Genomic DNA, 26733 nt, shown 5'->3' on the forward strand with positions numbered 1-26733 from the left:
AACTTTTCCAGTGAAAGCAGAAGGAAACAAAAGAATCAACTGCAGTTTGTCACCCCCGCCCACCCAAATGTTCCACTCTGGTCACACATCCTCACCTCCTGTGGACAGAAGACAGATTCAATAAGATATGGATACTGTCACTGAGTAACAGTAGCAATAAACACAAAACAAAAATCAATTCAATCAAATTCTATCCTCCTGCTAGCTGAGACTACTGAACTGAGACTCTGAAATCTACTCAACTTTTAGGAAACAGTAATAACCAATGGAAAACAACGTACATTAGCGTACACATGGTCATAAGAAGATATATTTGGAGAATGTCTGCAATCATGATTTCCAAAAAATAAATGAATGTTTCAGGACCAGTTAGATGCAAAATTTTGAATTCTTAGCTCACCCTTTTATGTTCTCTCATCTAAGTGGAGGGTTAGTTTCAGTAACCCCCCCCCCCACTCACCTATGTTAACTTCTTGGCTTTGTTGTAGAGTGAATCCACTACTTTGCTCATGTTCTGAATGGTTTCAAGAGCTGCTTCGTATGTTTTATCTACTGGTGGCTCATCAAATATAATCAGCACACCCTCTCCCTGGTCCAGGATCCCTGAAAACACAAAGCATGACAGTGACCAGAATACCTGCCGATGCACTTGCACATCAAACTGCATAGCGATAGCAGAGGGCCTGGGCTCACTGAAAAGTAATGCAAGTCTAGAACTAGTTCTAAAGCAGAAGGACTGTGAAGGAGGCTGTGGGACCTACTGGGTAGAGCAGAATGATGTGAAAGGAAGAAGCGTAGGCTACTGGTTAGAGTCAATGGACAAGCAGTGTGGCCGTGTAGTCTTAAATACTTGTTGTACTGAAAAGGCATTATCGATAATTGTGCTTTCTAACTAGGGAGAAAGTTACAATTAATGGGAGTTAAAACATCTCTGAAAATATGGTCATTGAGGGCCCAAGAGGCAGTGTGACAGTGTTTACAGCAGAGGGACATAGACTGAGCAGAAAAACAAACAAGATTAAATATTTACCATGAAACTTCTTGTCCAGAATCATCTGTGACAATTTTCTCTCTACGTCGCCCTGAAAGTAGACCACATAAAACATCATCAAAAACAATGCATCACTGGGTAGGGTTAAGCGAAATGGCACTTCTAATAAAATTATTTGTAAACATGAAATATAAAATAAGTAGTAGCTCTAAAGTTGAAGTAGTACATATTAAGTCTGAATCTCAAACAGTTTCAAATATATGGCTGGTTGCAACAAATATGGCAACAAAATTATTAATTTTAATTGATCAATGATCAAGTTAAAAGCTGTGTACCAAATTTCTCGAAGATTTAACATGCAGTCCAATTAAAAAACAAGTACAATGCTGTAGCCTTGAAAGTGTACGCTGATTCCTGCTACCCTATCACTTTCTATGACCATGGGAAATTATAGCAGAGTTTATACAAACTGACTATCTGCATTCCTATACATCCAGATGTCAACATTACACCAAAATGACTTTAAACTGATTTAAATATAATGAAGATAAACACATTAACTGAGGGATAATTATAAAATGTTTCATAAAAGCAAGTGTGATTTGTGGCCTTGACATTTAGCTAATAAAAAGAGAATCTTTAAAATCAATGCTTAAAATTGTAAGGGGAAAACAAACGAGATTGTACTTTTCTACTTACCTTTGGAAGTTTAATAAGAGTTGATATGTGTTCGATCTGAAAAATAAGGTGGTGTGTTAAATCGATTTTGTGAAGACAAACCAAGTAAGAAAGTAACATGCATATCCATCACCATGAATATAAAACAAATTGTGTGAACTGACTGCAACCAAGCAGTGGAGATTTAAGAAGTCTTACAATGTGGGAAATAGGAAATTAAAAATGTGACTGTCACAGCTTTGTTCCTACAGCTGTGCTTGATCCATTCATTGGAGCAACTGAGGAATACATAAACTTGCTATTCATTTTGCTGCCAATGATCCACTGGTTGTTTGCTGCCACCTACAGTCCAAAACTGACAACAAGTAGTGCAACTCAAGTTGAACTATTTATTGCAACATTCAAACAAACCCTTATAATACCTGTAAACAACAATCATGCAGGCTGTTCAGAATATATTGCCATGGTTAGCCAACCAAGTTAGAGAACTGAACCCAGGCAACATCCTCAAGAACTTGTTATAGATATAAGGGTAGTAGGGCTGCTAGGATTAAATCAAATTGATTTTTCAATAGATTCCACTCCTCATTATATACATCGATATAAATACTAGACAATTGGTTAAATAAATAATTACATTTTTGTAACACGCATAGTTAGTAACATTATTTAGCCACTCAGCTGCCCATTTATTTTGCAATTTCCATGTCAAATTGCCTTGTATTTTGCAGATTTCTCACTTGGCCATCAAATAAGCAATTTGGACAGTTTTAAAAAACAATGCTATATTTATGTTTACAATTGTAGTATTATAACAATATAAATAGGCTTGCTACTTTGATTTTAAATCTGTAAATCCTGTTAAAGTCGAATTCCCCCAAAATATTTGATTAAAATAAATTTACATAGGATAAACGTCGGTAAAAGAACTTGATATTTTTTCTTACCAAAAATAATACATTTAAAAATCTTTTCTAGTCTGTGTAGTTTTTATACTTGCTGTCTGTCCTGCTGCCGTGCCACTCTGAATGGCTAGGGGTTGCTGTCAGTCAACTCAGTGGTCCCTTAACTCAGTGGTCAGTCATTTCATCCTGTTCTGACCAATCTCGACTGAAGCAGCGCTAGAATGCTCTCATTTGTTTAAAATTAACTGTCAATCATAAAGACCTACACTGGCTGCACTTTCATTCGCCAGAGTCAGTGCATGTCATTCAACGCACCTACTTTAAATTTGGTGGGTTGAGGTATTGGTAGGCTTTTGACGACAGAGAGACAGATATACAGGCTAACCACTATAACGAACCCTTATTATAACGAACACCTGTTTTTAACGATCCCAACAGCAAAAACGATTTTTTCAATGCAAATTAGCCCTATTAGAATAATCATGTACAGGATCAACCCGGATAAAACGATCTCAGTACTGACTGACATTGAACTTTCTCCAGTGTAAAGTGTGTTACTCTCTCAGTGAAAACAAATACCATGGTTGACTAATTCAAAGATAAAGCTAATTCAAAGATGACCTATTGTAGTACAAATCATGCACGACACTCATTTTATCACCAAACTCCTCAATAACCCTATCCAAGTCATTACTTTATTACTATAACATCTCAAAAAGCTTGCCAAATGTCAGCGATTTTCTATGAGCTCTGGATGCAGAAGCAGCTATCTTGTTTGTTTATGACCGTGTTATGTCTGTGGTGAAGGGACTATGCGTATTGCTCAGATCCGCCTCCATTTATTTTCTGGCTTCTCTTGGCTTCTCTCTGCCTATCTCGGCCATTTAAATCTTTTCTCTGCTATTTGAATCTTATTCAGAACGCCAAACCCAATCAGGTAGACATGCCCTAATAAGAGGCCAGGCAGTGTATTCTGTATTTAAATATCTCCCCTACCTGCACTCTGGAGAAGGGCTCGATGACCCGGATGAGGTTCTGCTCCAGCAGGTTGTCGTAAAGCTTGGCCAGGTGGGTGCTGATGATGGGGTCGTCCCGCAGCTCCCCTCGGTACTCTGTCAGAGCCTGGGGAGGGAACACAGCAGGAGGGTTAACACACAAACAGAGGACTTATCTATAGTCATAATGATCCATATTAAAAAATAAATAAATAAATAAATAAAAATAATTAGTTTACAAAAATTCAGTTATAAAAAATATATATGTATACTGAAATTGTATACCTATATTTACAATAGCTGAGGATTATGTACTGGTCCCAGTTAAAATAACCTTGTTAAGACTACCCATGGAAGACAGTGTGACCCATGAAAACCCTGCTCCCAAAAAACAATCTATTTAAGATCAGTTCAGTTCTTAAACAGAAGATGTACACGGCTTAAAAGGTATTTATTTTGAGAAAAATAGCTCTTCATAAAGTCTTAACGTAAACTGTAGCAAAACATTCAGTATTGCTAATTTAAGTAGTCTAACTTTTGCCCATGAATATTTTCTTCTATTTACTCCTAGAATTACAATATTCAGACTACTGAAATACAGACGTGTACTATGACTTTAAAATTTTAAAAACAACTTGTAACCTAGATCTGCAAGCCTTTATACAAATTATGACAATATGATAATAGCTCATTGTAGAGCTCCTAATCTGTAAAAAAAAAAAAAAAAAATAATAAAATGAGGGAGTTAACATTAATTGATCTGGTCCTACCTTCTCGAAGTCTGCCAAAGACCGATTCTTGCTGGCTTGAGCCACACATTTCAGTGCGTCTGTCTGTAAAAAGAGGTTAACAGCTTAGGGAACTGTCTCAACAGATTTCCAACCAGACACATAAAAATGTTTGTTTTGTTTTTGTTCTATAGGTAATTCTATCCTCGTGAAATGTGACTTTTAGTGATGAGCCTTTATTTTAGTTTTGTAACATGGACCACTGAACAAAATATATTCTGTAAGCTGCTCAACTGGCACCTGCTGTTAAAGTGGCTGCTTTGCCATTGCTCTCAGCTAGAAAACAGATCATATATCATGCTATACTACTGCTCTCTACCTTGGCCGGCAGTCATGCCAGTATCCCCTAGGAGGGATTTTATCATTCAAAAGCCAATATTGGTGACCCTCACATTTTGTAACATTTTTGAAGCTACAAATACAAGGTGACACTCTGCAAAGACTTATTAAAAATATGATGCTTCACTTAAAAATGGGGGCAATGCCCTTCAGTAACTACGTAAAACACTAAATTGTACAGCTTGGATTTGTTTATTGAATTTGTTCTTTAGCAGTCAAGCACACTGTTGAAACAAAAGCTTTGATCCTTGGCAATATGGCTACATACTGAAATTTTCAAAACTACACCCAGCACCCCTACCATTCTTTCAATGTAGTTTCCTTGAATTGCTCGACCAAGGCTTACAATTTTCATGCAAAGCATAGAATACTTAATCTGCCAATTTGTGTCATGCCTAGAAAAGTGACATGGCCACGCAATCTATAATGAGTAGTGAGTTGCTGTAATTGGAGCAGCAGAGTCTTTGTGGTAATTAATGCACTACTTTGTGGAGAGCAAATTGCTTTTCCAGACGGATTAGGGATGTGTCACATTGGAGTGTCAAATTGCTATCCTAATCCAGCCATTTCACTCCCACACAGCTGTGATATTATGTCCTTAGTGAAGGACATAATAAAGGAAAGATCCACTTAACTATTTATGTGAATTATGGGGAAGCAATTTGGCCAGAAAAGATGACTGGACTTCAATCTAGCCACCAGGGTTTATCTCAGTTTTCAGAAGCTGTAGTCTTAAAGACAGATTAAATCATTATTTCTGTTTAGATTTGCCCGAATGTATAGAGGATCAAAATAAATTGCTCAGATGAAACTAGCAGAAGCCTGAGTTCATGTTACTATTTACAAGGACTGATTTGCGTGGATTATTTTAATAATGCAATACGTAATACATATACGAATATAAATAAATAAAATAAACTAATGTAGTGTGTTTAGCAAAATCACAATACATGTATTTTAAACCCAGTATACCAGCCTTAGGCCAGTCAAAATTATTTTTCTTAAGACAACATTTAAGAAACTCTTAAGAAATTTAGGAAGATTGTAAGAAAAATTAAAGAATTTAACTTAAAAACAAATCTTAGGAAGACTGTATCTATTTTCTTACGAACTCTAAGTTTTGTCCTATGAAAACTTTCAAGAACACGGCCCATGCTCCTCAGCAACCCTTCAGAGCACTATAGACGTTCCCTTTTCAGACCAGTGGTGCGCAAAATGCTTATATGCCACCCCCTTTTATTAGCATACATTTTGTTGTGCCGCCCCAGCCTCCTGCCCTACTGACACATCTTAAAATGCTAGAACTTGACTTCGTATTTTAACTAGTACTGGGACAAATATCCAAATATCCTAACAAACACATGTATTCGCTAGAAATGACAAAAATACTCTTAGTTGAGCACCAATTTCAAAAATGGCAAATGAAAGAGCTCTGTGTGATATGCGAGACTAACCTATATAAAAAAATTAAAAAAAACACAGGATCAACACAGCAGCTCTTGAGCCTCTATTTAAAAGTTGATAGCAAAAAGTAAACAAACCAGATATCTACAGAAGGCCACTGGGGTCAAAAAAGCATTGTGCTGCTTTACAGCAAGTCAGAATCTCATGGGACAGAAAAAAAGGTAAACATGTCATTCTGAAATGCCTCACTTAAAACAGTGCCCAATTTCCTAGAAATGTTGTGTAATAATTTTTATAGATTGTATATATTATTTTGTTGTTTGACTTATGTGGAATGTAATAAAATAACCAAAATGTTGAGTTTTTCCCCTTCATTTTACAACACCATTTCCACGTATGTTATTTGAAGTGTTTAAAGTTAAATTTCAGTTTTCGTTTGCTTGTTCAGGTTCAAAAAGACTAAAAAAGTAAAACTTAAATTGTATTACTTTATGAAAACATGTCTGTGGCCACTGCTTACTATGAAGAAACAGCAATGGCAAGGAATGAAAAAAAAAAGTTTAAAAAATAAATAAAATGCAGTGTCAGCTTTATGTATTATTTAATTCGGGAATAAACAAAACAACTTTTAACTTGAACTGCTATTTGGCATCCTTTGTTTTGTAGTTAATTCACATGGGTAAAAGTAAGGTCTACACAACGTATTATTCTTTACTGCTGGGATGTTTTTCTACTTTAGCGTGTTATATGTTGTAACGCCTTGCTGTAAAATAAAGGCACACGCAGGGGCCACGCCCCTCTGCTACTATGCAGTCTCTGCCTGCGTTCCGAGCAACATAATGGCTTTTATTACTTTGAAAACAAACGTATATCCGAACAAATATTTAAATTATGAGTGAGTATCTGAACATGAAAATTACATGCTCGTCCCAGCACTAATTGTAACAGGTGTTTACCTGGATTTAATTTAAAAGTACGTATTTTATCCTGGATTTAAAATGACAAAAAGTCCAAATTTAGCCAAATGCATAAATGTTAAACATTTGGCAAGTGAACATTTAACTGCCATGTTAAACCTGGGTTTCTAACAAATAAATCTGTGAAAAAATACATGTAACTAATATATATATATATATATATATATATATATATATATATATATATATATATATATATATATATATATATATATATATTTGTTTTTTTTTACACTTTGCGATTCAACATTTACCTAACAGATAAATCTGAAAAACATTATTGTTCAGCACTTAAATCTGAAAAAATAAATCTGGGTTTTCACATTAAATATATATTTGTGCCAGCTAAATCTGAAGCTAACATGCCCCTTCCCAGTGACGCATTTGATTTCCATTGCATGCTTCAGAGCTGCCCTTGCACTCTGAGAGCCAATCCCCCTGTTTTACTGCCTCCTCTGCATACAATGTCAAAAAAAATTACATATTTCAAAACTTAAGAATGTGTTTGTTAACATTTATGTATTTAGCTAAATCTGGACTTAAATAAAAAATTTAAATATGCGATTTACATTAAATCCAGGAAAAAACTCCTGTTAATATATTAAATGTTTTTATTTATTTTTTACACTTGGTCGCCCCCATACATGGATGCTGCCACTTCGTCTCTGTTCACTGCAGTTTCACTGACACGCGCCACTTCAAACAGTTTCTCCGGTTAGAGAGATCGTCAACAGCTCATTTGAAAAGGTAAGAACTTAAGACTTATTAGCTGTACTTTATGTATCTATGTTTAAAAACGTCTATCCTTTGAAATAAAAGATCTGCCCCTTTAGTCTTCATCATGCTGCCCCTCGCTGACTCTCCGTGCCCCACACTTTGCGCACCACTACTCCAGACTAACCAACCTGTAGTGACTCAGAGTGTTTTTATTCTAGTCTATGGTCTAGACTCCTCTCTCAGGATTAAACTAAAACCTAAAATACTTTAAAACAAGTACAAATTTACCATTAATTCCCTATGCACAGGACACTTTAAATTTAACAAAACTCAATCTAACAACTGTTTATTAAAATGTCCCCAACCTTGAAGTCCAGACTTTAATTATATTTACTTTGTATGAGGAAAACCTCCTCACAGCTTAACACAGTGCACGCACCCTGCTTCCCTTAAGCTTGTTACCCAAGAGCACCAGGCACACGCTCAGTCTATAGACCTGACCCATGCACACGAACTACGTGGCAGATATAAACAGACATTTTTATTCTCAGCCAAGTCTACCTTAAAATAAACATATCGTTAATTGCTGCTATAAATAGGCTTTTTTATTTAACCAGCAAAACGACCTGGTCTATCTTTAATACCACGAAAGCTTTCCCTTTGTTTACAGGCCCTGCCACAATATCATCTCCCGGTAGCGGTATTTAACAAACAGGTAAGCACTAGATTTACGTTGTTAACTTCATTACTAATTAAAACAAGGCAGTTAAGAGCCACACATTGCATTATAATAGCAAACAAGCATTTGTCTTCGACCTAACACTGCGTTAGTTCCACGTTTTTTACACAATATATCAGTCTGAGAAAGTATTGGGGAAATTGTCTGTGTTCTTCTAGTGATGAGCTTCAACGCTATGGATTTTAATTATTGATAGAATTAACTTTAAAAAATACTGAACGGAGGTGGAGGTGAGGTCATTGTTGCTTCCTCATACAGCTTTAATTTCAGTTAAAACATTTTACACAGCTCCTCTCCAATACTGGTCTACTTCTACTGACAAAAATAGAAACAGGTATTTGTTGAGATGTAGGCAGTTGCAGAGCACATACTGACTGATGCTCCTGTCAGCATAAAAATAAATAAATAAATCAATAAATAAATAGTACTTGACACTCAAGAGTACTACTTTTAATATGAAATAGAAATGATTGAAATTTGAAAACCACACTTAAGCTTAGACAAATTCAAAGGGTGTCAAAGATGAATTCCTCTTAAGTTCCAGTGATTAGATGGGCAAAGCTGTATATAGTCAATAAACAGACAGATCTAACCCCTCTGGTTCCTACCTGTCGTCCTGCGTAGCGCAGAGCTAGTTTTCCACTTATCAAGGCCTGCACCTCCTCTGGGCTGTAAGGCGAAAAAGATAAGCATGGATACAGTGCGTGTAAAGGTCTGATTGAAGCTTTCCTTCCTCATTATGGAGGTAAAACAAGTCTAACAATGGATAACCTCTGTTAAAATGGCAGGCTCAAAAGAAGCATTAGCATGACAGTCATTGGGGGATACCGGCACCCCTCAGTGAGAATATATGGTTATAGGACAGTGAACGTCTGTATATGGGGGCAATATCAGCACTAAAAGTGAGGTGCCAATATACCCCATACACAGGTCACTCACAGTCCAATAAACCTATTACATACTGCTTTATTATTAATACACAAGTTAAAAATACAGCTATATTTGTTTTCTAATCAACACCAACCTTTACTTAGTCTATTGTGATTTTCATTGAAAAGCGGGAAAAGGTTGACAAAGAGAATAACGTTAAGTGGCTGAGGTACGCAGCCGATCGTCAAGGGGCTCCTGAGTGGTGCACAGGGCACCTCCAGGTCTGCAGTGGAGCCATTCAGATCTGTGTTGTCCTTCGGCACTACAGGTCTGATGGCTTTGTCGTGGATCCGCAGTACGAAAAAAGACGGTTTGGCAGGGACACATTTCAGAGGACGCGTGTGTCTGCCGCCGTTTCCCAAGTCGCCAGGGGCAAACTGGGATTAATAACACAATTGGCGATTCCAAATTGGGGAGAAATTAGGTAAATATCATTGGCAATGACTAAATTTAAAAAATAATAATAAAAAAGCAGCAGGTGACATCAACTGAAACGTGCCAATACGGAGAATACAGCATGTAAAAACACCATGGTTGATGTCACGAATCTCTCTGTGATGTGTTGTGAAATACAGCAGGCCAAAGATGCACACTGATTGGCTGAAAGATCCTCGGCCGTCTAATTTGCGAATATCCCACAATGACACACCTTGTAGTGCTACATTATAATTATACAGTGGTGCAGTAATTTTAAGTTAAAAACTACTAATACAAATAGGTTTAAAAGAGCACTATGGCAATGTCCTGATAACGCCATGGTGATGACATCACATAGCCCACTCTATTAAAAGCAAGTAATAATGAACAATCCTTGTTGACACAAATGAAGGTCTTTAGGCTGGAACCCTTGTAACACACAGAAACAAGACAATTGCAGGATGATGGTATAAGGGGAGGCTAGATTTACCTTTGTCTTGGCTAAAAAACTACTTACAAGTTAAGCATGATCTTGCAGAGGAGCATGTACTTGAGTGCTGTGATGGCTCGGGGGCTATCAATAGAATCATAGCCCTCAAACGCCTCGTAGAAATAGGAGTATGCTGTTTTCCAGTCCTTCTCTTCTGCTGCATGGATGATCCCTATAGAAGAGAGGAGCTGTCTCAGAGCCAAACTGTTCTTGTTTCAATAGGCAAATACATCAATTATCTAGTTGTATTTTTACAGAGTATACAAAGTACAACAGCTTGGCTTCATATCTAAACAACTGAAAAAGAAACTTATCAAAAAGGACAGATTAATTTTGCCCCTCCTGATGATTATTACTTTGGGAGTGGAGTAGGGCTGTGTTCGTAGGTTTGTTTGCTAGCCAGGAATTCAAAGATACTTTTAAACCTTCAAATGGTTCGTTAGGTGGCATTCACACACTATATGTTTTTCTTTTTCTCTGTAAAACATTACAATTTGTGAATACTATAAAATCACACATTAAATGTCACATGCAAAATTCTATCTTTTGATTTGTATAATGCATATTACGTAAACAAAAGTTGTATTAAACATATAACAGTTGTACTGCTTCAGTAAAATATGTACTGAATACTTAGTGTACAAGACATTGTAAGAGAAGTGCTATGGTAGAACATGCAAAATATACATGTTTAGAAAAATGAGCACTGTCCGCCCCTCCAGCCCTCCAGCTTGTGTTATCCAAACCTTCATTATGCTCAAGTTCCTCCTCATCTTCAATGGCAATGACAGAGACCCAGCGTTTATTTACAATATTTGCCAGCAGACCCGGCGCGTATTGCAGACTGGCAATTATTGGAAGTTTTACGTTAATATAATATTTCTATGGGTTTCAACTCTTTTCTATATTAGTAATCAGTAGCTACAGTGCCATGAAAAAGTATTTGCCCCCTGTCTGATTTTCTTCATTTTTGCAAATTTTTCACATTGAATTTGGTCAGATCTTTTTGTGGGTTGTAGTAGTATATAGAGGGAGTCTACCAAAAAACCACAACAGCAGACACACATTAAACTTAACACTGAACTAACATGTATTCTCCGAGCGAATGTGTAACTTTGACATTGTTTATTGCCGCATTTAGGCAAACCAGTGATTTAAGAAAAAAAGAAAAGCAGCACGGCAAGTTCAGTCAAGAAGCTCCCTCCGATTGAGGTATTACCTAATGAGCGTCCAATGTGTGGATGACCTTTGCTGTGAACTGCAAATGGAAACACAACATGAGGGTGTCAGCGTGACAATGTGTGTGTGAGTGTACCCTTCCCATTGCTGCCTAGACCCCTCTCCTTACCTGACTGCATGTCCAGGGCGGCTTGCAGCTTGGGTGGGCAGTAGATGGCGTTGGCAGTCGTCCTGGCTGAAGTGAGGGCAGCCCGTGCTTTGGGCAAATTACTGAGAGCATGATACGTCTTACTCTCCAGCAGCTGCACCTCCACCAGCAGTGCCTTGTCATCCATCTTCTTCAGCTCCCGCAGCAACTGGGACCCTGACAGAGACAGGCAGAGGGAGGTGTCTTTTCAGTTTGGACAGTTTTTATAGAATTGTTCAGCTTCCACCAAGTATTAACTCAGGGGGGTGGAGACTTATCCAATTATGATCTTTCAGTTTTTGTATTTAATAAAAAACTTTTTTTTCCCCTTAATGTGGAGTATGGTGTTTAGGTAAGTGGAAAAAAAAAATCCTCATTTAAATTCATGAAACTCTGAGGCACTGACACAACAAAATGTGAAAAACGTTCAAGGGGGGGTAGACTTTCTATAGGCACTGCGTGTGTGTGTGTGTGTGTGTATATATATATATACACACACACACACACACACACACACACACACACACACACACACACACACACCCATCATCAGAAAAGCATTTAGCTTACATTTTAACACTCCTAACAGCAAACACTAATTATATTTTTTTTTCAATATTGATGCTTTTTCTGATACTGTATAAAAAAAAATGTGTTCATTTAAAAGTAAAATCAAGTTACTTGCAACTAAGATGATACGATAAACTCGTAGTACTCCCGTGAAAGGAAAGTACTGATGAGCAAATGTTGCAAGTTGTAGTCGTCTTTTTTCTTCATTCAGGAGATATTGTGAAATAGCAGGTGTACCATCCAGTAAGTACCCTCCGCCATTTGTTTTTTGTGCACCATTTTTTGATGCCGTGCTCAGGCAAATCAATTTAATCAATTTTTTAAATGACCAATGCCCATAGGTGTGAATCACTAAACGATTAAAACCCCCTATTCACACAAGTTATTTGAGGTACAGTGATCCTCCACTTTCATTCATCCTGCTGAACTCAGGGCCTCAATGAAAGGAAGATTAGAAGCTAGTTATGTTTTTGACTCTACTTGTGGAATATCTGCTTTTTAAAAAATAGGATTTTAAAAGTGAGTTTATTCTAGATCAACATTGTCATCTGTTGACAAAACTCAGCACACAAGTACTAACAAAACTGAAAGGGCTGAGAATTTATTGTACACAGGTTCCCAACAAGTCTATGGACAGATCTCATTTTACAGTTGTACAGTACAGGAGATACAAATTTCAAAGGAATATTCAATATTTAATAAAAAATCTAATTCTGAAATGAGATAACCAAAAATAAAAAACACTCATCCCTGTACATACCAAGATTCAGAGCCTCCTGGTATCTCTTAGTGTCGAAATACAGTGAAACCAGGCGAGCCTAAAGGAAGACACATCTGATATTAACAGGATTCACACTTCTTTAAATCGTTCTTAAAGACAACAAAACAATCTGCATCAAGCACACGTTTGCAACACCAGTCCTCCGGGACCACTAAAACTTTAAAACAGGAACTGAATACTGACTAATTCTCCAACACTTTCCAGTGTATAAAACAGCCTCTAAGACTTGAGTGGTCAGACGACCGCCCCCGAGTCGGCGGTCGGGAACCTCAGTGGCCCTCTTGATCAGCAGCGTTAGCTCGGCTGACAAGGAAAAAATGCGCTACCTGTGTTGTGCTATCCTCCTTAGAGGCTGCGATAGACAGCAGATCTTATTGCTGACATTCTGCACCTGCTACTCCCTGCTGCTCCAAAAGGCACAGTGGAGCAATGTGCTCACGCAGTAGCTCGGCTAACACAGTGCCCTGCTGGGAGACCGCTCCCCAGAGTTTATCAAGCTGCTCAGATTTTGCCGATCTGTGACACCAGTGGCTCTTCTCTTCTTAGAAGGGGAAGCAGGAGGAGGAGAGGGAGAACTAGAAAAGGAGGAAGACCGCGAAGATGGTTTCCTGCATGAAGCTCTCCTGCTCCCTCTTGGCACAGAGCCCACAGTCAGAAAACTGAGGGATGCCTACTGTTAGAGCCCTAACAAGTCTTCACACTGATTCTGCAACAGCGAGACACTGTGGGTAAAAACCTTTAAAAATCTTCAGTCAAATGTAAAACTAGCTTAACTCCTTAGAAAGTGCAGCTAGGTTAACAGTTACTATGGAACACATATAGAAAACCAAAAATGACCTTGCCTGCGACCTTTGACCTCTCAAGTTAAAATGTTAAACTAGATTAGAACTCCTTGCAATGCACATAGAGTTATGGTTACTATACAACACATTTAGGAACTCATATATGCTCTACTCAAAAATGACCCTGATCAAGACCTTTGACATTTCCTTTCCTTTGGACTAAAGTTTCTCAAATTCTACACCCGATATTTAGTAAGCAAGTAGCCCAAGCTAAGTTATACGGCACAAAACTCCTCATCTCCAGTTGTACTGCTTTCCTAGAAAAAGGAGAACATTTCGGGGTATGTCTCTACTTGTGAAATGTCATTAAAATATTTAAAAAAGGAGACAATTAAACTAGTCAGGGATACCAATATATTTTGTAAGTAAAAGGGTCAGTGAGGAAAAAATGGGCAATACAATCTCCACCCCTAGTCTTGCTGTAAATCATTTGTGCCGGTACTGTTTGTTGCATTTGCATGACATCACCCAAAGGTTTTACTATGAGTAACAAAAATGACCTTTAACTAGTGTCAAAATCCGAAAAATAAAACATTTTAAAAAATGACCTGACTAGAAGCTAGGGTGTAAACACACACATTTTGGGACCAACAAATTATACTGTGCTTTTTTAAAAAAAAATGAATTTCAAGTTCCTATTACTGCTGTAAGCTGAGCTGCGAATTTGATTCAAGTGAAATGAATATCACTGGATCAACCTAGCATTTTGGGGACGTTAGGAATGAAGTAGTAGATCAGGCCAGGTGCTATGGTACAGCACAGTTTAGATTTATCAAGTGTCTTTGAACATATTTTCATAGATCATTAAGATTCACAAGCACAAAATTGAGGATTTTTAACCCTACCTCCAAGGCTTGACGTAGAAAAGTCCTCTTCTCTGCTTTTGCCCATTCAATGCACTCAAGGCACAGCTGGACCTCTTGGCCAGTGGCTGCCTCCATGTCCAGAAATAGGTCGAGTAACAAGCGAACCAGCCTGGCTGCCTTGGCCTTGCTGATCGAGTTTAGGAACGGTCGCACATACTTCAACAGGCCACCGAGCTCTACAGGAGAAAAGGGAAATGTGTTGTTACAACACTGGATGTACAAGGTGTCAGTGCTCACCTCAGATCCCTGCATAAAAACGCATTCAGGTCTTAATGTAGGTCCCTATACAGAACCAGGGTTGTCTACATTTTCCGTACTGTATTAAATGGTTGGACTTACTGATCTTAGATCAAAGGAGATCTGGTAAAGTTATTGGTGGACAAACCATGGAATATGACTTTTGCTGCTTATTAGACCTCTGCACTCAAAAGTTTAACAACTTGCCTTAACAGGTGCACAATTTAATGATGTAGTATAATGTTTACGCATAAAAAAGTCTAAGGTATTACATACATTATCAGAAAATCCCAATGGTGTTCCACAACTAAATCTGAAGATGCACTTCCATGGACTTAGAAAACTGCATATTGCTGTGCTCAGCTGCTTTAAGTCAACCTACTTTAAGTGTCTTCCAAACCAGGGTTTCACATTTAGTTCCTGGCAATGGCAGTTGTGTGGTAGGCATCACTCACCTGCAGCCTGCCCTGTCTTGGCCAGGAGCGACCCCAGCTCCAGGATGCTCTGCTCTTTGACTCGCACAGCCTCCTCATCGTTCTCTTGGATGTCTCGCTTCACTGCAGGAGAAAGAGGGTACTGTTAGTGACACACTAACAACTACACTGCACTGCAGAAATGAACAGGCATATTTTCAAAGCATTTTCACCCATCTTTAACCGTTCTGTGTCAGTCTCATTTCACAAGTGGTCAAATATAGACTCTTAGTTACCATTAGGTAATTCCACTCCAACTCACCAGGAAAAGGGGCATTTTGTTGCCCGAAATTCTCAGATTTTGCTAGAAAAATTCACCTGGGGGTTTTCGTACCCGCTGAGTTTAGAAATGCTAATTGTATTTATTTATTTATTTTTTAATTTCCCCTTTGAGGTGTGATCTGGCAAATGTCAACCTAAAGGGAAAAAGCGACCCTGACCACAGAAAATCATCCTGTGCTCAACTTAGACGCTCCCATCATGTGTAGCCCCTCATTCTACTTGTAATGAATAGGGCTTTCACGAAAAATACCAGGCACTCTTAACTAACTTTTGGCAAGTTGACAGACGAGGGGTAAGTAACAAGTTTTATTCTAGCTTCAGCCCAACCCTTTACCCTGTAGGGGTGCGAGTCCTAAAATACTAGTATTGCTATAAGAACCATAGGGGCCACTCTTCCAAATTTTGTTGAAACACTTGTGGTTTCAGGTCCCCCCCACTGCTCATTAACCCCCTCTGAAATCTTAATTTTTGGTATTTCTACCAAGTTTAGGCTGAAATAACTCACGCGGGGGGGGCCTCCAATTACCCAAAGATATTTTTGGATAGATGTTGATGTGATCTACAAGAATCAAGCAAAACATTTTGGTATCCAGATTTTGCATTTATGAAATTGCATTTGTCATGCATTCAAGCATTGTTTATAGTCACTTTAGTGAGGCTAAAATATCAGTCCTACCTGAACTGGCATTATTCTTCAATATTGCATTGTTTGGGGTTAGACCTAGAGTAAAAAGCACAGGGTGTGCTCCCAGTGGCACTGGCTTGGAGCCGAGGGGTTATGAACTTTTGTGTAGAACTTAGATTTCTTTGTTACAGTGACACTTTTGAAACTACCAAAACCTCACTTAGGTACGTTTACCGGATAATACCAGTTCCATTTTTTTTCTATCCAAGTAGGTTATTGTATTGGTGTTCATATGTCTTCATTTTCTCAAATTAAACAAACAAAAAAAAAAAAACATTAAATACAGTAAACTCCAGATAACTCAGCACTCAAAGGGAAAATGGTGTGACATATTTAATCCAATGCACTCCGTCTAGAAGAATCACATCCATCCCGGATGATTTGATTCTTAAGCGGTTGATTCTTAAAAGCAGACCAATAGGACTACTGTGGTGAAGTGCTGCAGAATCAGTATGTTAGTTTGAAATAAGTGCTTTGTTCACTGCAGTGTAATGGGTTGACCATTAGATGCCATGAGTTCCCACATGTATGCACGCCTCCAGAAAATCCATAGGTGTTTCCTTAACAAATTAAAGAAAATGGTCAATTGGTTAACTGTTTGTTAGAGTTAAGGGACAACTTGATTAAAAGGGCTTAGCCAATAGCTTTGTGATGGGGATACCGAGGAGTAAAGAAGTGGAAGCGTGCGTGCATTGCAAAAGTAAAGAAAGAAACCAAAACCAAAGTGCGAGTAAGAGATCTGTTTGTTCCAGTACTATACTGTGCAGAGAAGTAGTCACAGTATATGTTTGATTGTGGGGGGGATGGACAGGGACGTATTAACTGTTTTGATTTGTATTTGTTTAGTTGGGTAAATGGCTTATCCGTCCTGACAGACAGGGACCACACAAAGTATTATTTAATTAGTGCTCCAGCTGAGAGTTACAAACAATGCAGCATTTCCTGTATCATTGCACGATCTACTTATTTGCCTAATCACATGAGATGTGATTCAATTCAAATACAGCTTTATTGGCTGTACACATCATTGATTGCACTTGATACAGTACTGTATTACATGTAGTCGGTTTGCCCCGAAATGATTTTTTATAAGCAGATTTCTTGATTCTTACAAGCAGAGTATTTTAGCATGGTTTGTATACAAATGATTTTGTCCCAGTTGTTTTGATCACTATGTGGCTGAATCTTACATCAGTGATTCTTATAAACGGTGTGCACTGTATATGAATCAGTCAAAATAATAACAGGCAAGGTTGTATAGTAATTATTACTTTATACATTTTGTTTAAATATACCTGATACTGCATAGGTAAATAAATAAAATGAACAAACAGAAAACGTTTTTGAAGTTCAGACTGCATAATTAAAGTTTTTTTGGCGTGTTGTCCATAAGTGATTCCCAAGCAACTTAAGAGAGCTTGAGCAAATCTGCCAATAACAATGGGCACAAATTGCACCAAGCTGGTGTGCAAAGTAGGTAGAGACTTACCCAAAAAGACCTGCGGCTGTAATTGCTGCCAGATGTGCTTTCACCAAATATTGAGTTAACGGGTCTGAATACTTATGCAATCAACATATTTCAGTTTTTTTTCTCTTTAGTTTTTGCTGACATTTACTGTAACTTATCTTACCCTTAGAAGTCTTCAGTTTGAGCATTCAAGTTTTGAATAAAATATTAAGTTTAAAAAAAATGTGCATGCATCATTTTGTAATTTCACAAAATAGAACACCATAGGAAGGGTCTGAGTACTTTTGCAAGGCACTGTGTGTGTGTGTGTGAGATATATATATTTTTTTTTCCAGATTTAACTTTTTTTTTTCCCCAGATTATAAATGTTGTGAATATTTTCTTTAAATGTGTACATTCAGATATAATATAAATCTTAATATTAGCAAGTTTAACAGTTAATGCTAAATCTTTGTTTTAAAAATATATTTTCTTATTAAATATTTATTTTGAGAATCAAGATTTTGCATAAATAAATCTGGATTTTGTGAACTTAAATATTTAACAATCTTAAATCTCTCTAAAAAGATTAAACATTTAGCTAAATATTTAACTGGCCAGCTAAATCTGTTGTTTGTATGCAAATGGGCTCTGCCCGCTTTGTGCTTTACATCAGCATTTTTAGGAAAGACAGGTGAAATACTGTGTATCCCCAGTCTTCGGTCAGGTTCAAGTTCAGACAGACATGGCCGATTCCAATCATTTACATGAAAGTATTGAGAGTGCAGTTGCTGCTGGTGTAAAGGCCACCATACACAGGCCGATTTTTGTCGTCTTCTGAGAAAGGCATACGGAGGACTTCTGGTTTTATGTGCTTCTTCAACTCTTGCTTTGAAAAACATATTCAGATAACATGCAGTGTGTGTGTATATATATCTAGTATATATATATATATTATATATATATATCTATATATATAATGTATGTCGTCTGACTGATATCATATATATAGATATAATATATATATATATATATATATATATATATATATATATATATATATATACACATATATATATATATATACATACATATATACGCACACACAGCATACACATATGAACTATAGTAGCATATACCAATTAACAATTATAGCAGGTCGGCGTACAATGTAATTTTTTTTGTGTGTGTGCCATATATGCAAGGTACTGTGTTAATATTGTAACAACCTAGCAAGAGGATTGTGTATGAGAAGTGTAGTGGAAACGACTGAGACAGAGAATAACCCAAACAAAATTTAGAAAAATACAAATTAAAAGGGGTTTATTATTTTGGCGTGAACCGTGGCTGACAGCAGTTTTATTTATTGTAAAAAAAGTTAAACAGTCAATTTTGGAAAACGAAGACCCTGCTTGTGTGAATCTGCTTTATTTTCACACAACGCTACAGTATCACAGTGTGCCAATGCACCATTCTCTGTTACATTGTGTATGAAGTACATATTAAATCATCTTTTTTTGCAGTGTACAGTAATGTGAACAAAGCATCACAATGGGGGAAAATAAGGTACCGCATAGTGCAAATAAATCACCTGTTCTGTCAAATTATAGTGTGAATGCTTCACAAGCAGAAATATTATTGCACCATTTAAATATAAAATCAATTTATACAAAGTCTCCCAGCTTTCTTAAAGATCTTTGTTTCCCTCATTTTTCTTTATTTGTTATGCTCTCATTAGGATCTAAACCTTGTAGATTCCTTATAGATTCAGCGTCCATCAGATTCTACTGTACTTGCTGAAGCAATTTTCTCCCACTGCTAATAAAAAATAAATAAAGCCACCTAGCTAACAATTTCATCCCGAGGGCTACAGTGAAACATACCGTCTTTTAATTGAGACTTTAGTGAAGACCGCATGTGTACGTGAGTACATTAAAATTGTAGATAGTAATTCATAGCCAGCCAGCATTTTTGTAAATAGTAACACATGTAATGTACAATAAACATTCAATTCCAGATGGAGCTTCAGGGTCGGCAGGGTGACACAGCTGAGAGACTTTTCCTCTGTCATCCCGTCTGGTGCTGTCAGTGTCAGTTTCTCAGCACACAGTACAGTAGTCTCTCAGTAACGAGGTGCAAGCAGGTCTGACCTGGACGAGTGTTTACGAAGGTGCTTTGTTTAAAAAATAAATAAATAAATAAATAAACTGGTATATAATGGAGTTTGTTTTTAGCAAGTTAAAATGTAAGCCTATTTTTTGGGACCCGGACTGTTGTTGTTTATTCCAGCTTAGGCACTTCACAAAATGACTAGCAAGTTTCAAAAGGTACTAGTCCTTTGGACCTGAAGAGGCCTGGGGAGAACCCTGCTTAGATACAGCCTTACGCACAAACAAGATGTCAGTGAAGGGAACTTTAAAGATAGATTTTCAGGCAAACTGGCTGAAGAGTTACCCATGGCTGGAGTTTAATAACGATAGTGGTCAAATGAGTTATTCAGTCTGTAGTGTCTGAGCAACTGTAGTTTGCTATCCACTGTTACAAAACCTGTACAGGCAACTCAACTTTTGGGGGTGGGGTGGGGGCTCGAAACAGAAACTTCGCCAGGCAAGGAAGAGTGCTCTGCATCACAATGATATTTAGATGCTTAAATTTGAGAGACTTTATAGATTCACAGTTCTTGAAATTTACAGTTCCAAAGGATTTACAGTTTTGTTAATGCTGCATTGCTGGACACTCAAAAAAATGTATGCTGTTTTTAAGCATACACATCGTAATCCCTTTCGTGAAAGCACACGTTTTACTAGGAAAAAGCAGGACTACGTAAGGTTGTGTTTCGGTCACTATTGTGTTATCTCTCCTACTCGTTTCAAAGCGCAGGGAGCTGCTACTTGAATCATGTCATAGCTACTTGCTCAGTTTTTGGTTTTTTTGATGCAAGAATTTTAGCAAAACTAATAATTATCTACCTTATGTGTGCTCATTTTTTGCGTTGGTGTTGGGGGGGGGGGGGGGGGATTACAAAACAGCAACGGTCACTGAAATGTCTATATAAATTAGCAATGTATATACACGGAAGACATGAAAGGAGTTGGAAAGTGTACTGCAATTTTAAACTCGTTCTGTCACAATTCAATTTAATTCTGTCTAATCTCGTCCTTTCTGCAATACTGTACTTGACAACTGTAAATTCCCATTATTATTGTTGCGCACCCTTTTCTTACCAAATCAATTCTAAAACACTTCACTGCCGCTTTAGACAGCTCCTCTTCCTTTTTAAACATTGGAGTTGGCATGGAGCTCACAGGACAGGAAAAAAAAATCACACAGAGGCAGTGCCAGTGAACACTTGTGATTGAAAATTCCTGGAAGCGCAGTCATATTGAGCTCAGTCTAACAGCATCCCTCCCTCTGTTTGCCCCACATTAACTAATGACACAGTACGTCTTTCTCGTGGATTAGTGCTGGGAGGTGCACATTAAAAAGAATGTTAACAATAATACATTAGGAGTCATTTTCAAGCAGGACGAGATTAGACAGCATTAAATTGAATTGTGACAGAAGGGGCCAGCTGACGCCAAGCAAGTTTGTGAATGAGTTGTAGAGTTGTGGTTGCAGATGTGCGGGTGCTGAGGGCCACCAGCGGCAGTGACAGGCGGGCTTACATGCAACTTTTGCACTAAGTTTTTTTTTTTTTTTTTTTAATTTGAGAGGCACTGTTTCAAGCAGCTTGGACATTGCGGCTATTGCCGCCAGTTATTTCACACCTTGCTACACTTGCTTGGCATCTGTCTGTGGCATCTTGTGGCATCATGATTAAGTTAGACAGACAGGCCCTTATAAACACAACTAATACAAAATCAGGTGTAATATAACTGAATGAGCAAAACAACATCAACTATATCAAATGTATTAATTTTCTAGATTATGGATAAGCTTAAAAGGAGTGCTCTGAAAAAATAGTGACAAACATCATACGTTCACGTCTCGCTTTAATAAAACATAGGATTCTGATAACATGGAATTGAAGTACAAAATTCTTTAAAGTCGTTTTAAAAAAAAGTAACAAGTTAATCTCTCTCGATAGACCTGCATCTCAATTATAAGGATTAAGAACACTTGCACAAACAAGACTTTCTTATGCACTAGCATTGACACCAATGAACCCAGCAACACCTTACTGTACACAACGGCAGTTCTTGAGATTGGCACCATGGCATTGGGTTAGGGATACGTCAAATCATATCCACAAACAAGGAGTTCAACATATTTACTGAAATAAACCAAGTTTAAGATAGATTGTTTTGTCAACATACAGTCACTACATCCATACAACGAAATATGAAAAACTTAAGTTTCTCGCAAACTCCAAAACAAAAGTAGTTTGGACAGTTGACAAAGCAGGAGCTCGAATACCCATATATAACCGGACTTATCGTCTCTAAACAAAATAACCATGGCCTCGAACAAGATCAACTGCACTAAACACAGTAACTTATAAAAATCTGACTAAGAGATTATGATAGTCTGGGTCTTACAAACAGCGCGTTTTCAACTAAAACTAAATACAACGTACACTAACCGCAGAATATTTGATAGCTAGTTTCAGCTTTGTTTTTCTTCGCTCAAATTTCCATTTTAAACGTTAAGTTATCAGTAGGCTTTTTTTTTTTTTTTGGAGATATCCGTTACGTTGTTCGTATTATAGTTCAGGGAGTCTGTTGAATAAAGACCACAGTTCTAAAACAAACACATTTATAGAAAAAAATATAAGCCAAATATCCAAACTTCGCTAGTACTCACCAGCTTTTATTGTGATAAAATGTACTGTATTAAGAGAAAGGTCCCTTATTTACTCAGGCCCCCTGTGTGGCCTACTATCGTTCTCACACTCACAGTGAGTCAGCAGCACGCAAGCCGGCTTTGGTCTCCCTGTTCCCCAGAATCTACTGCTCCTTGCCCAGTCTGAGCCCACCGGGGACCTGATCCAAACCCCCGGTCTTAGATAATGCCTAGACTGCTTACCTATCGAGTGTAAAATATCGATGGACGCGTTGCGGTCCGTGCTGAGGAGAGACTGAGCCCTCTGAAACTCCACCACCGCCGCAGCCGCCATCTTACCAACTCACTGGCCAGTACCCGACTACTCTACACAACAAACCCGGCAGCGGCCGGAAATTCACCCCGATGTGCGCCGGGAAATTGAGTCGTTTTGGGTTACTAGCGAGAGGGGCTGGGGATGATCCCGTCGTAAACGCGTAGAACAAGAAAGCAAATAAGACGGCACCTATGGCAAAGCATTACATTTTTTTTAATGCTGGAAAACTACTGTACTGCGCTCAGGCAGGGCTTTCCCGAAGTAAGTAAGCCAAATTAATTAATTACATTTTAAATTATTGTTCAGTGTATTTCTTTCCACGTTACCTGCCTTTTAATAAAGCTATAATTAGCCATATTAAACAGTGAGTTTCTTAATTACATGATATTATCTGACGATGAAGAAACGAGCTCAAAGCTAATTTTCTAGCTAGTTCCTTAAAGGAAATTGATTGCTTTGCTATGTAAAGGGGTGTGCAGTCACTGCACTACACTGTTTATTTCATTTTGACATTCTGTCTGGAGACATACCTCGTGTTACATTTAGCAAATATAAAAAGGCAGAATTAGCAAATAAACATTTGAGAGGATTAATTATGCGTTTAAATTAAAATGGTGCTGTTTAAATTACAATCGGGTGATACACTGCACTGTGCAGAGCAACGAGTCAGTTGTATCGTAAAACTTAGTTGAAAAGCTTCCGGCGTTTATTTATTATAATATTTGCCAGTAGACCCGGTGTTGTGTAATATTCTGTGTCCCATAACATTCTCCATCCCATGCTTATTGTATTACAATCAGTTGGTCTGGCGATTCGTGTTCCGCACTAGTTCCCAGCAATATGAGGTTCCCAGACTTGGCTGTGGTTCCCCCATGTATTCTTCTTTTCCAGGTCTTGCAAGAGAACTTGTTCCTGATAATTCTGAGAGGGAAGAGATCGACCTGTCAGAACTAAGAGGACTGCTCCCTTCGTCGGTTTGGACCTTCTACTACTCTAGGGGTATTCCCCCACCGAGGTTTCGTGAGGGTTATTAAGAATGTCGGGAGAATTTCTTTCGTTTATCACTGGGACGTGATCATTTAAAGGGCAGGGTGACAAATGTGTATTTTAGTCATATATTCCCTACTTTTTGTATATTTAACTAGTATTGGGACTGTTTTAATTAATCCATGATTGCACACGGCACTGTAAAGTTGCTGATAATGCATTGTTTAATTAATTATACAATAGCTGAATGCTGTTGTCATTTAGAATATATTGATGTTTTAACGATCGGTAGCATCTTTTCATCTGCTGCGGTTATGTCATTACTTCTAATTGATACACCTGGTAACTTTTTAGCCACTGCACGATGTTAATTGTTTCTACTTAAACTGTCTGGTTGATATCTTAAGTCATATTTGGCAGCTAATTTCCTTGTTTGACTTTTTCGCTATAAATGTGCTTTGTTAATCAAGGGGTAGAAGTGTTGATAATTAGAAAGTCTAAATAACATGTATTGTTAAAGTGAAACGCAGTACAATGTTTAAAAGTAAATCAGTAAGAGTTTGTGGTGTTTCCTAGAGGGAATGTTTCGACGAGAGGACAGTTCCGCTGGAGAAGAGTAAGCGAATGTGTGCTCACGTTCTGCAGCGGAGAACAGTCCGTGAGTTTAATGAGCAATGCTGGACTGTGATTAAAAATCGCCTTGTTGAACACAGTATCTGCAATGGTCTTGATTTACAAACCCACACGAAGTCTCGACAGTCTTACAAAATGCTTTAAGAACTAAAACGTTTGTGTTTCTGTATTGCTGTTTAAGTTAACACATTCAATGCTGGGCGACCGACCTACCTGAGTGTGGTCTGTGTGATTGCTGGTTGATGGAAGTCCGCTGCGCTGTCCATGCGATTCCTCCCTCTCAGTCCAGTCTATTGAATTGTGTAATTGCTGCCGTATTTTATTGAAATTGTGTTTTTAACTTTCCTCCGTACTTGGTTATTTCTTGTTTATCTTAAACTTAAATTAAACATTGTAAAATCTTATATATAGAATACCGTTTTCTATGTAGGTACAGTAATCCTACTTTCACTTGACCATAGCTCTTCTTGAAGGCTGTACCTTCTGGTGGTCTGGGCTGGTGCTGCACCCTGCCAAATTTACAGCACACTATTCATTATATGGTGTTTTCCTTTTATTATTGGTGTGATTTGTTTAGTTGATTTAGTTAGTCTATTTGTTTGGTTTATTTTGTGTATTTGGTTTTATTGTATTAGAATTAGATTTTGGTTTTGTTTACTATTCTGTATGTTGTTTGGCTGCTTTTGCACTTTCAGTGGGTTAAGCAGAGCTGTGTCTCCAGCCACCCACCCCTCTTGGTACAGCTGTGACTGAAATAAAACCAAGGTTTACCTGTATTTTCATAAAACCTGTGTCCTGGGCATTCATTGAAAGGTTATTGTGATAACTTACCTGATTTCTAAAAGACTCTGTGATAGTGTATGTATAGTACAGATAGATAACTTTTTGCCTGGATTATAACCGCTCCCAGGTTTTAGTTTCTATTGTCCTTGCCCTATTGGCAAGGTGTTACACAAGTGTTTAGTGCTCAATTCACATGTTCAGGACAACTTAAAAACCCAGTGCCATCCCAAAGTGTTCCAGAATTATGGGGCCAGGTGGCAACCCTATCTGTAGCATGTACAGTGGCTTGCAAAAGTATTGACCCCCCCTTGGCATTTTTCCTATTTTGTTGCCTTACAACCTGGAATTAAAATAGATTTTTATTTGGATTTCATGTAATGGACATACACAAAATAGTCCAAATTGGTGAAGTGAAATGAAAAAAATAACTTGTTTCAAAAAATTCAAAAAAATAACGGAAAAGTGGTGCATGCATATGCATTCACCCCCTTTGCTATTAAGCCTCTAAATAAGATCTGGTGCAACCAATTACCTTCAGAAGTCACATAATTAGTTAAATAAAGTCCACCTGTGTGCAATCTAAGTGTCACATGATCTCAGTATATATACACCTGTTCTGAAAGACCCCAGAGTCTGCAACACCACTAAGCAAGGGGCACCACCAAGCAAGCAGCACCATGAAGACCAAGGAGCTCTCCAAACAGGTCAGGGAAAAAGTTGTGGAGAAGTACAGATCAGGGTTGGGTTATAAAAAAATATCTGAAATTTTGAACATCCCAAGGAGCACCATTAAAGCCATTATTAAAAAATGGAAAGAATATGGCACCACAACAAACCTGGCAAGAGAGGGCCGCCCACCAAAACTCATGGACCAAGCAAGGAGGGCGTTAATCAGAGAGGCAACAAAGAGACCAAAGATAACCCTGAAGGAGCTGCTAAGCTCCACAGCGGAGACTGGAGTATTTGTCCATAGGACCACTTTAAGCCGTACACTCCACAGAGCTGGGCTTTACTGAAGAAGTGGCCAGACAAAAAAAATAAGCAAACACGTTTGGTGTTCGCCAAAAGGCATGTGGGAGACTCCCCAAACATATGGAAGAAGGTATTCTGTTCAGATGAGACTAAAATTGAGCTTTTTGGCCATCAAGGAAAACGCTATGTCTGGCGCAAACCCAACACCTCTCATCACCCCGAGAACACCGTACCCACAGTGAAGCATGGTGGTGGCAGCATCATGCTGTGGGGATGTTTTTCATCGGCAGGGACTGGGAAACTGGTCAGAATTGAAGGAATGATGGATGGCGCTAAATACA

The 26733-nt window shown here is 38.0% G+C and overlaps 1 protein-coding gene and 1 long non-coding RNA gene across 2 annotated transcripts; one reads left to right on the plus strand and one right to left on the minus strand.

The window, feature by feature from the left end:
* On the minus strand, nucleotides 1-23076 carry LOC121324605 (26S proteasome non-ATPase regulatory subunit 11-like). Its single transcript, XM_041266674.1, has 13 exons — nucleotides 22945-23076; nucleotides 15488-15589; nucleotides 14775-14971; nucleotides 13067-13124; nucleotides 11719-11913; nucleotides 10398-10542; nucleotides 9142-9202; nucleotides 4340-4402; nucleotides 3571-3696; nucleotides 1691-1726; nucleotides 1031-1082; nucleotides 461-603; nucleotides 1-98 (listed from the first exon to the last, which is right to left on the minus strand). Exons 1-12 carry the CDS (start codon nucleotides 23033-23035, stop codon nucleotides 461-463), a joined length of 1269 nt encoding a protein of 422 aa, XP_041122608.1. The 5' UTR covers nucleotides 23036-23076; the 3' UTR covers nucleotides 1-98.
* Nucleotides 23077-23113: 37 nt separating this feature from the next.
* On the plus strand, nucleotides 23114-25424 carry LOC121324606. Its single transcript, XR_005951248.1, has 2 exons — nucleotides 23114-23278; nucleotides 23909-25424. It is a non-coding gene; the product is annotated as an uncharacterized LOC121324606 (long non-coding RNA).
* The last annotated feature ends 1309 nt before the right edge of the window (nucleotides 25425-26733 follow it).

Source organism: Polyodon spathula, chromosome 12 (assembly GCF_017654505.1).
Source record: "Polyodon spathula isolate WHYD16114869_AA chromosome 12, ASM1765450v1, whole genome shotgun sequence".
In the NCBI taxonomy this organism is placed as follows: domain Eukaryota; kingdom Metazoa; phylum Chordata; class Actinopteri; order Acipenseriformes; family Polyodontidae; genus Polyodon; species Polyodon spathula.

Bases quoted from the DNA above. Each gene is read 5' to 3' on its own strand.
- LOC121324605 (XM_041266674.1), bottom strand. From the start codon at position 23,035: ATGGCGGCTGCGGCGGTGGTGGAGTTTCAGAGGGCTCAGTCTCTCCTC. The intron at 15,590-22,944 runs GTAAGCAGTCTA...TTTCTCCTGCAG, and splicing joins CGATATTTTACACTCGATAG to TGAAGCGAGACATCCAAGAG. The intron at 14,972-15,487 runs GTGAGTGATGCC...TTTCTCCTGTAG, and splicing joins CAAGACAGGGCAGGCTGCAG to AGCTCGGTGGCCTGTTGAAG.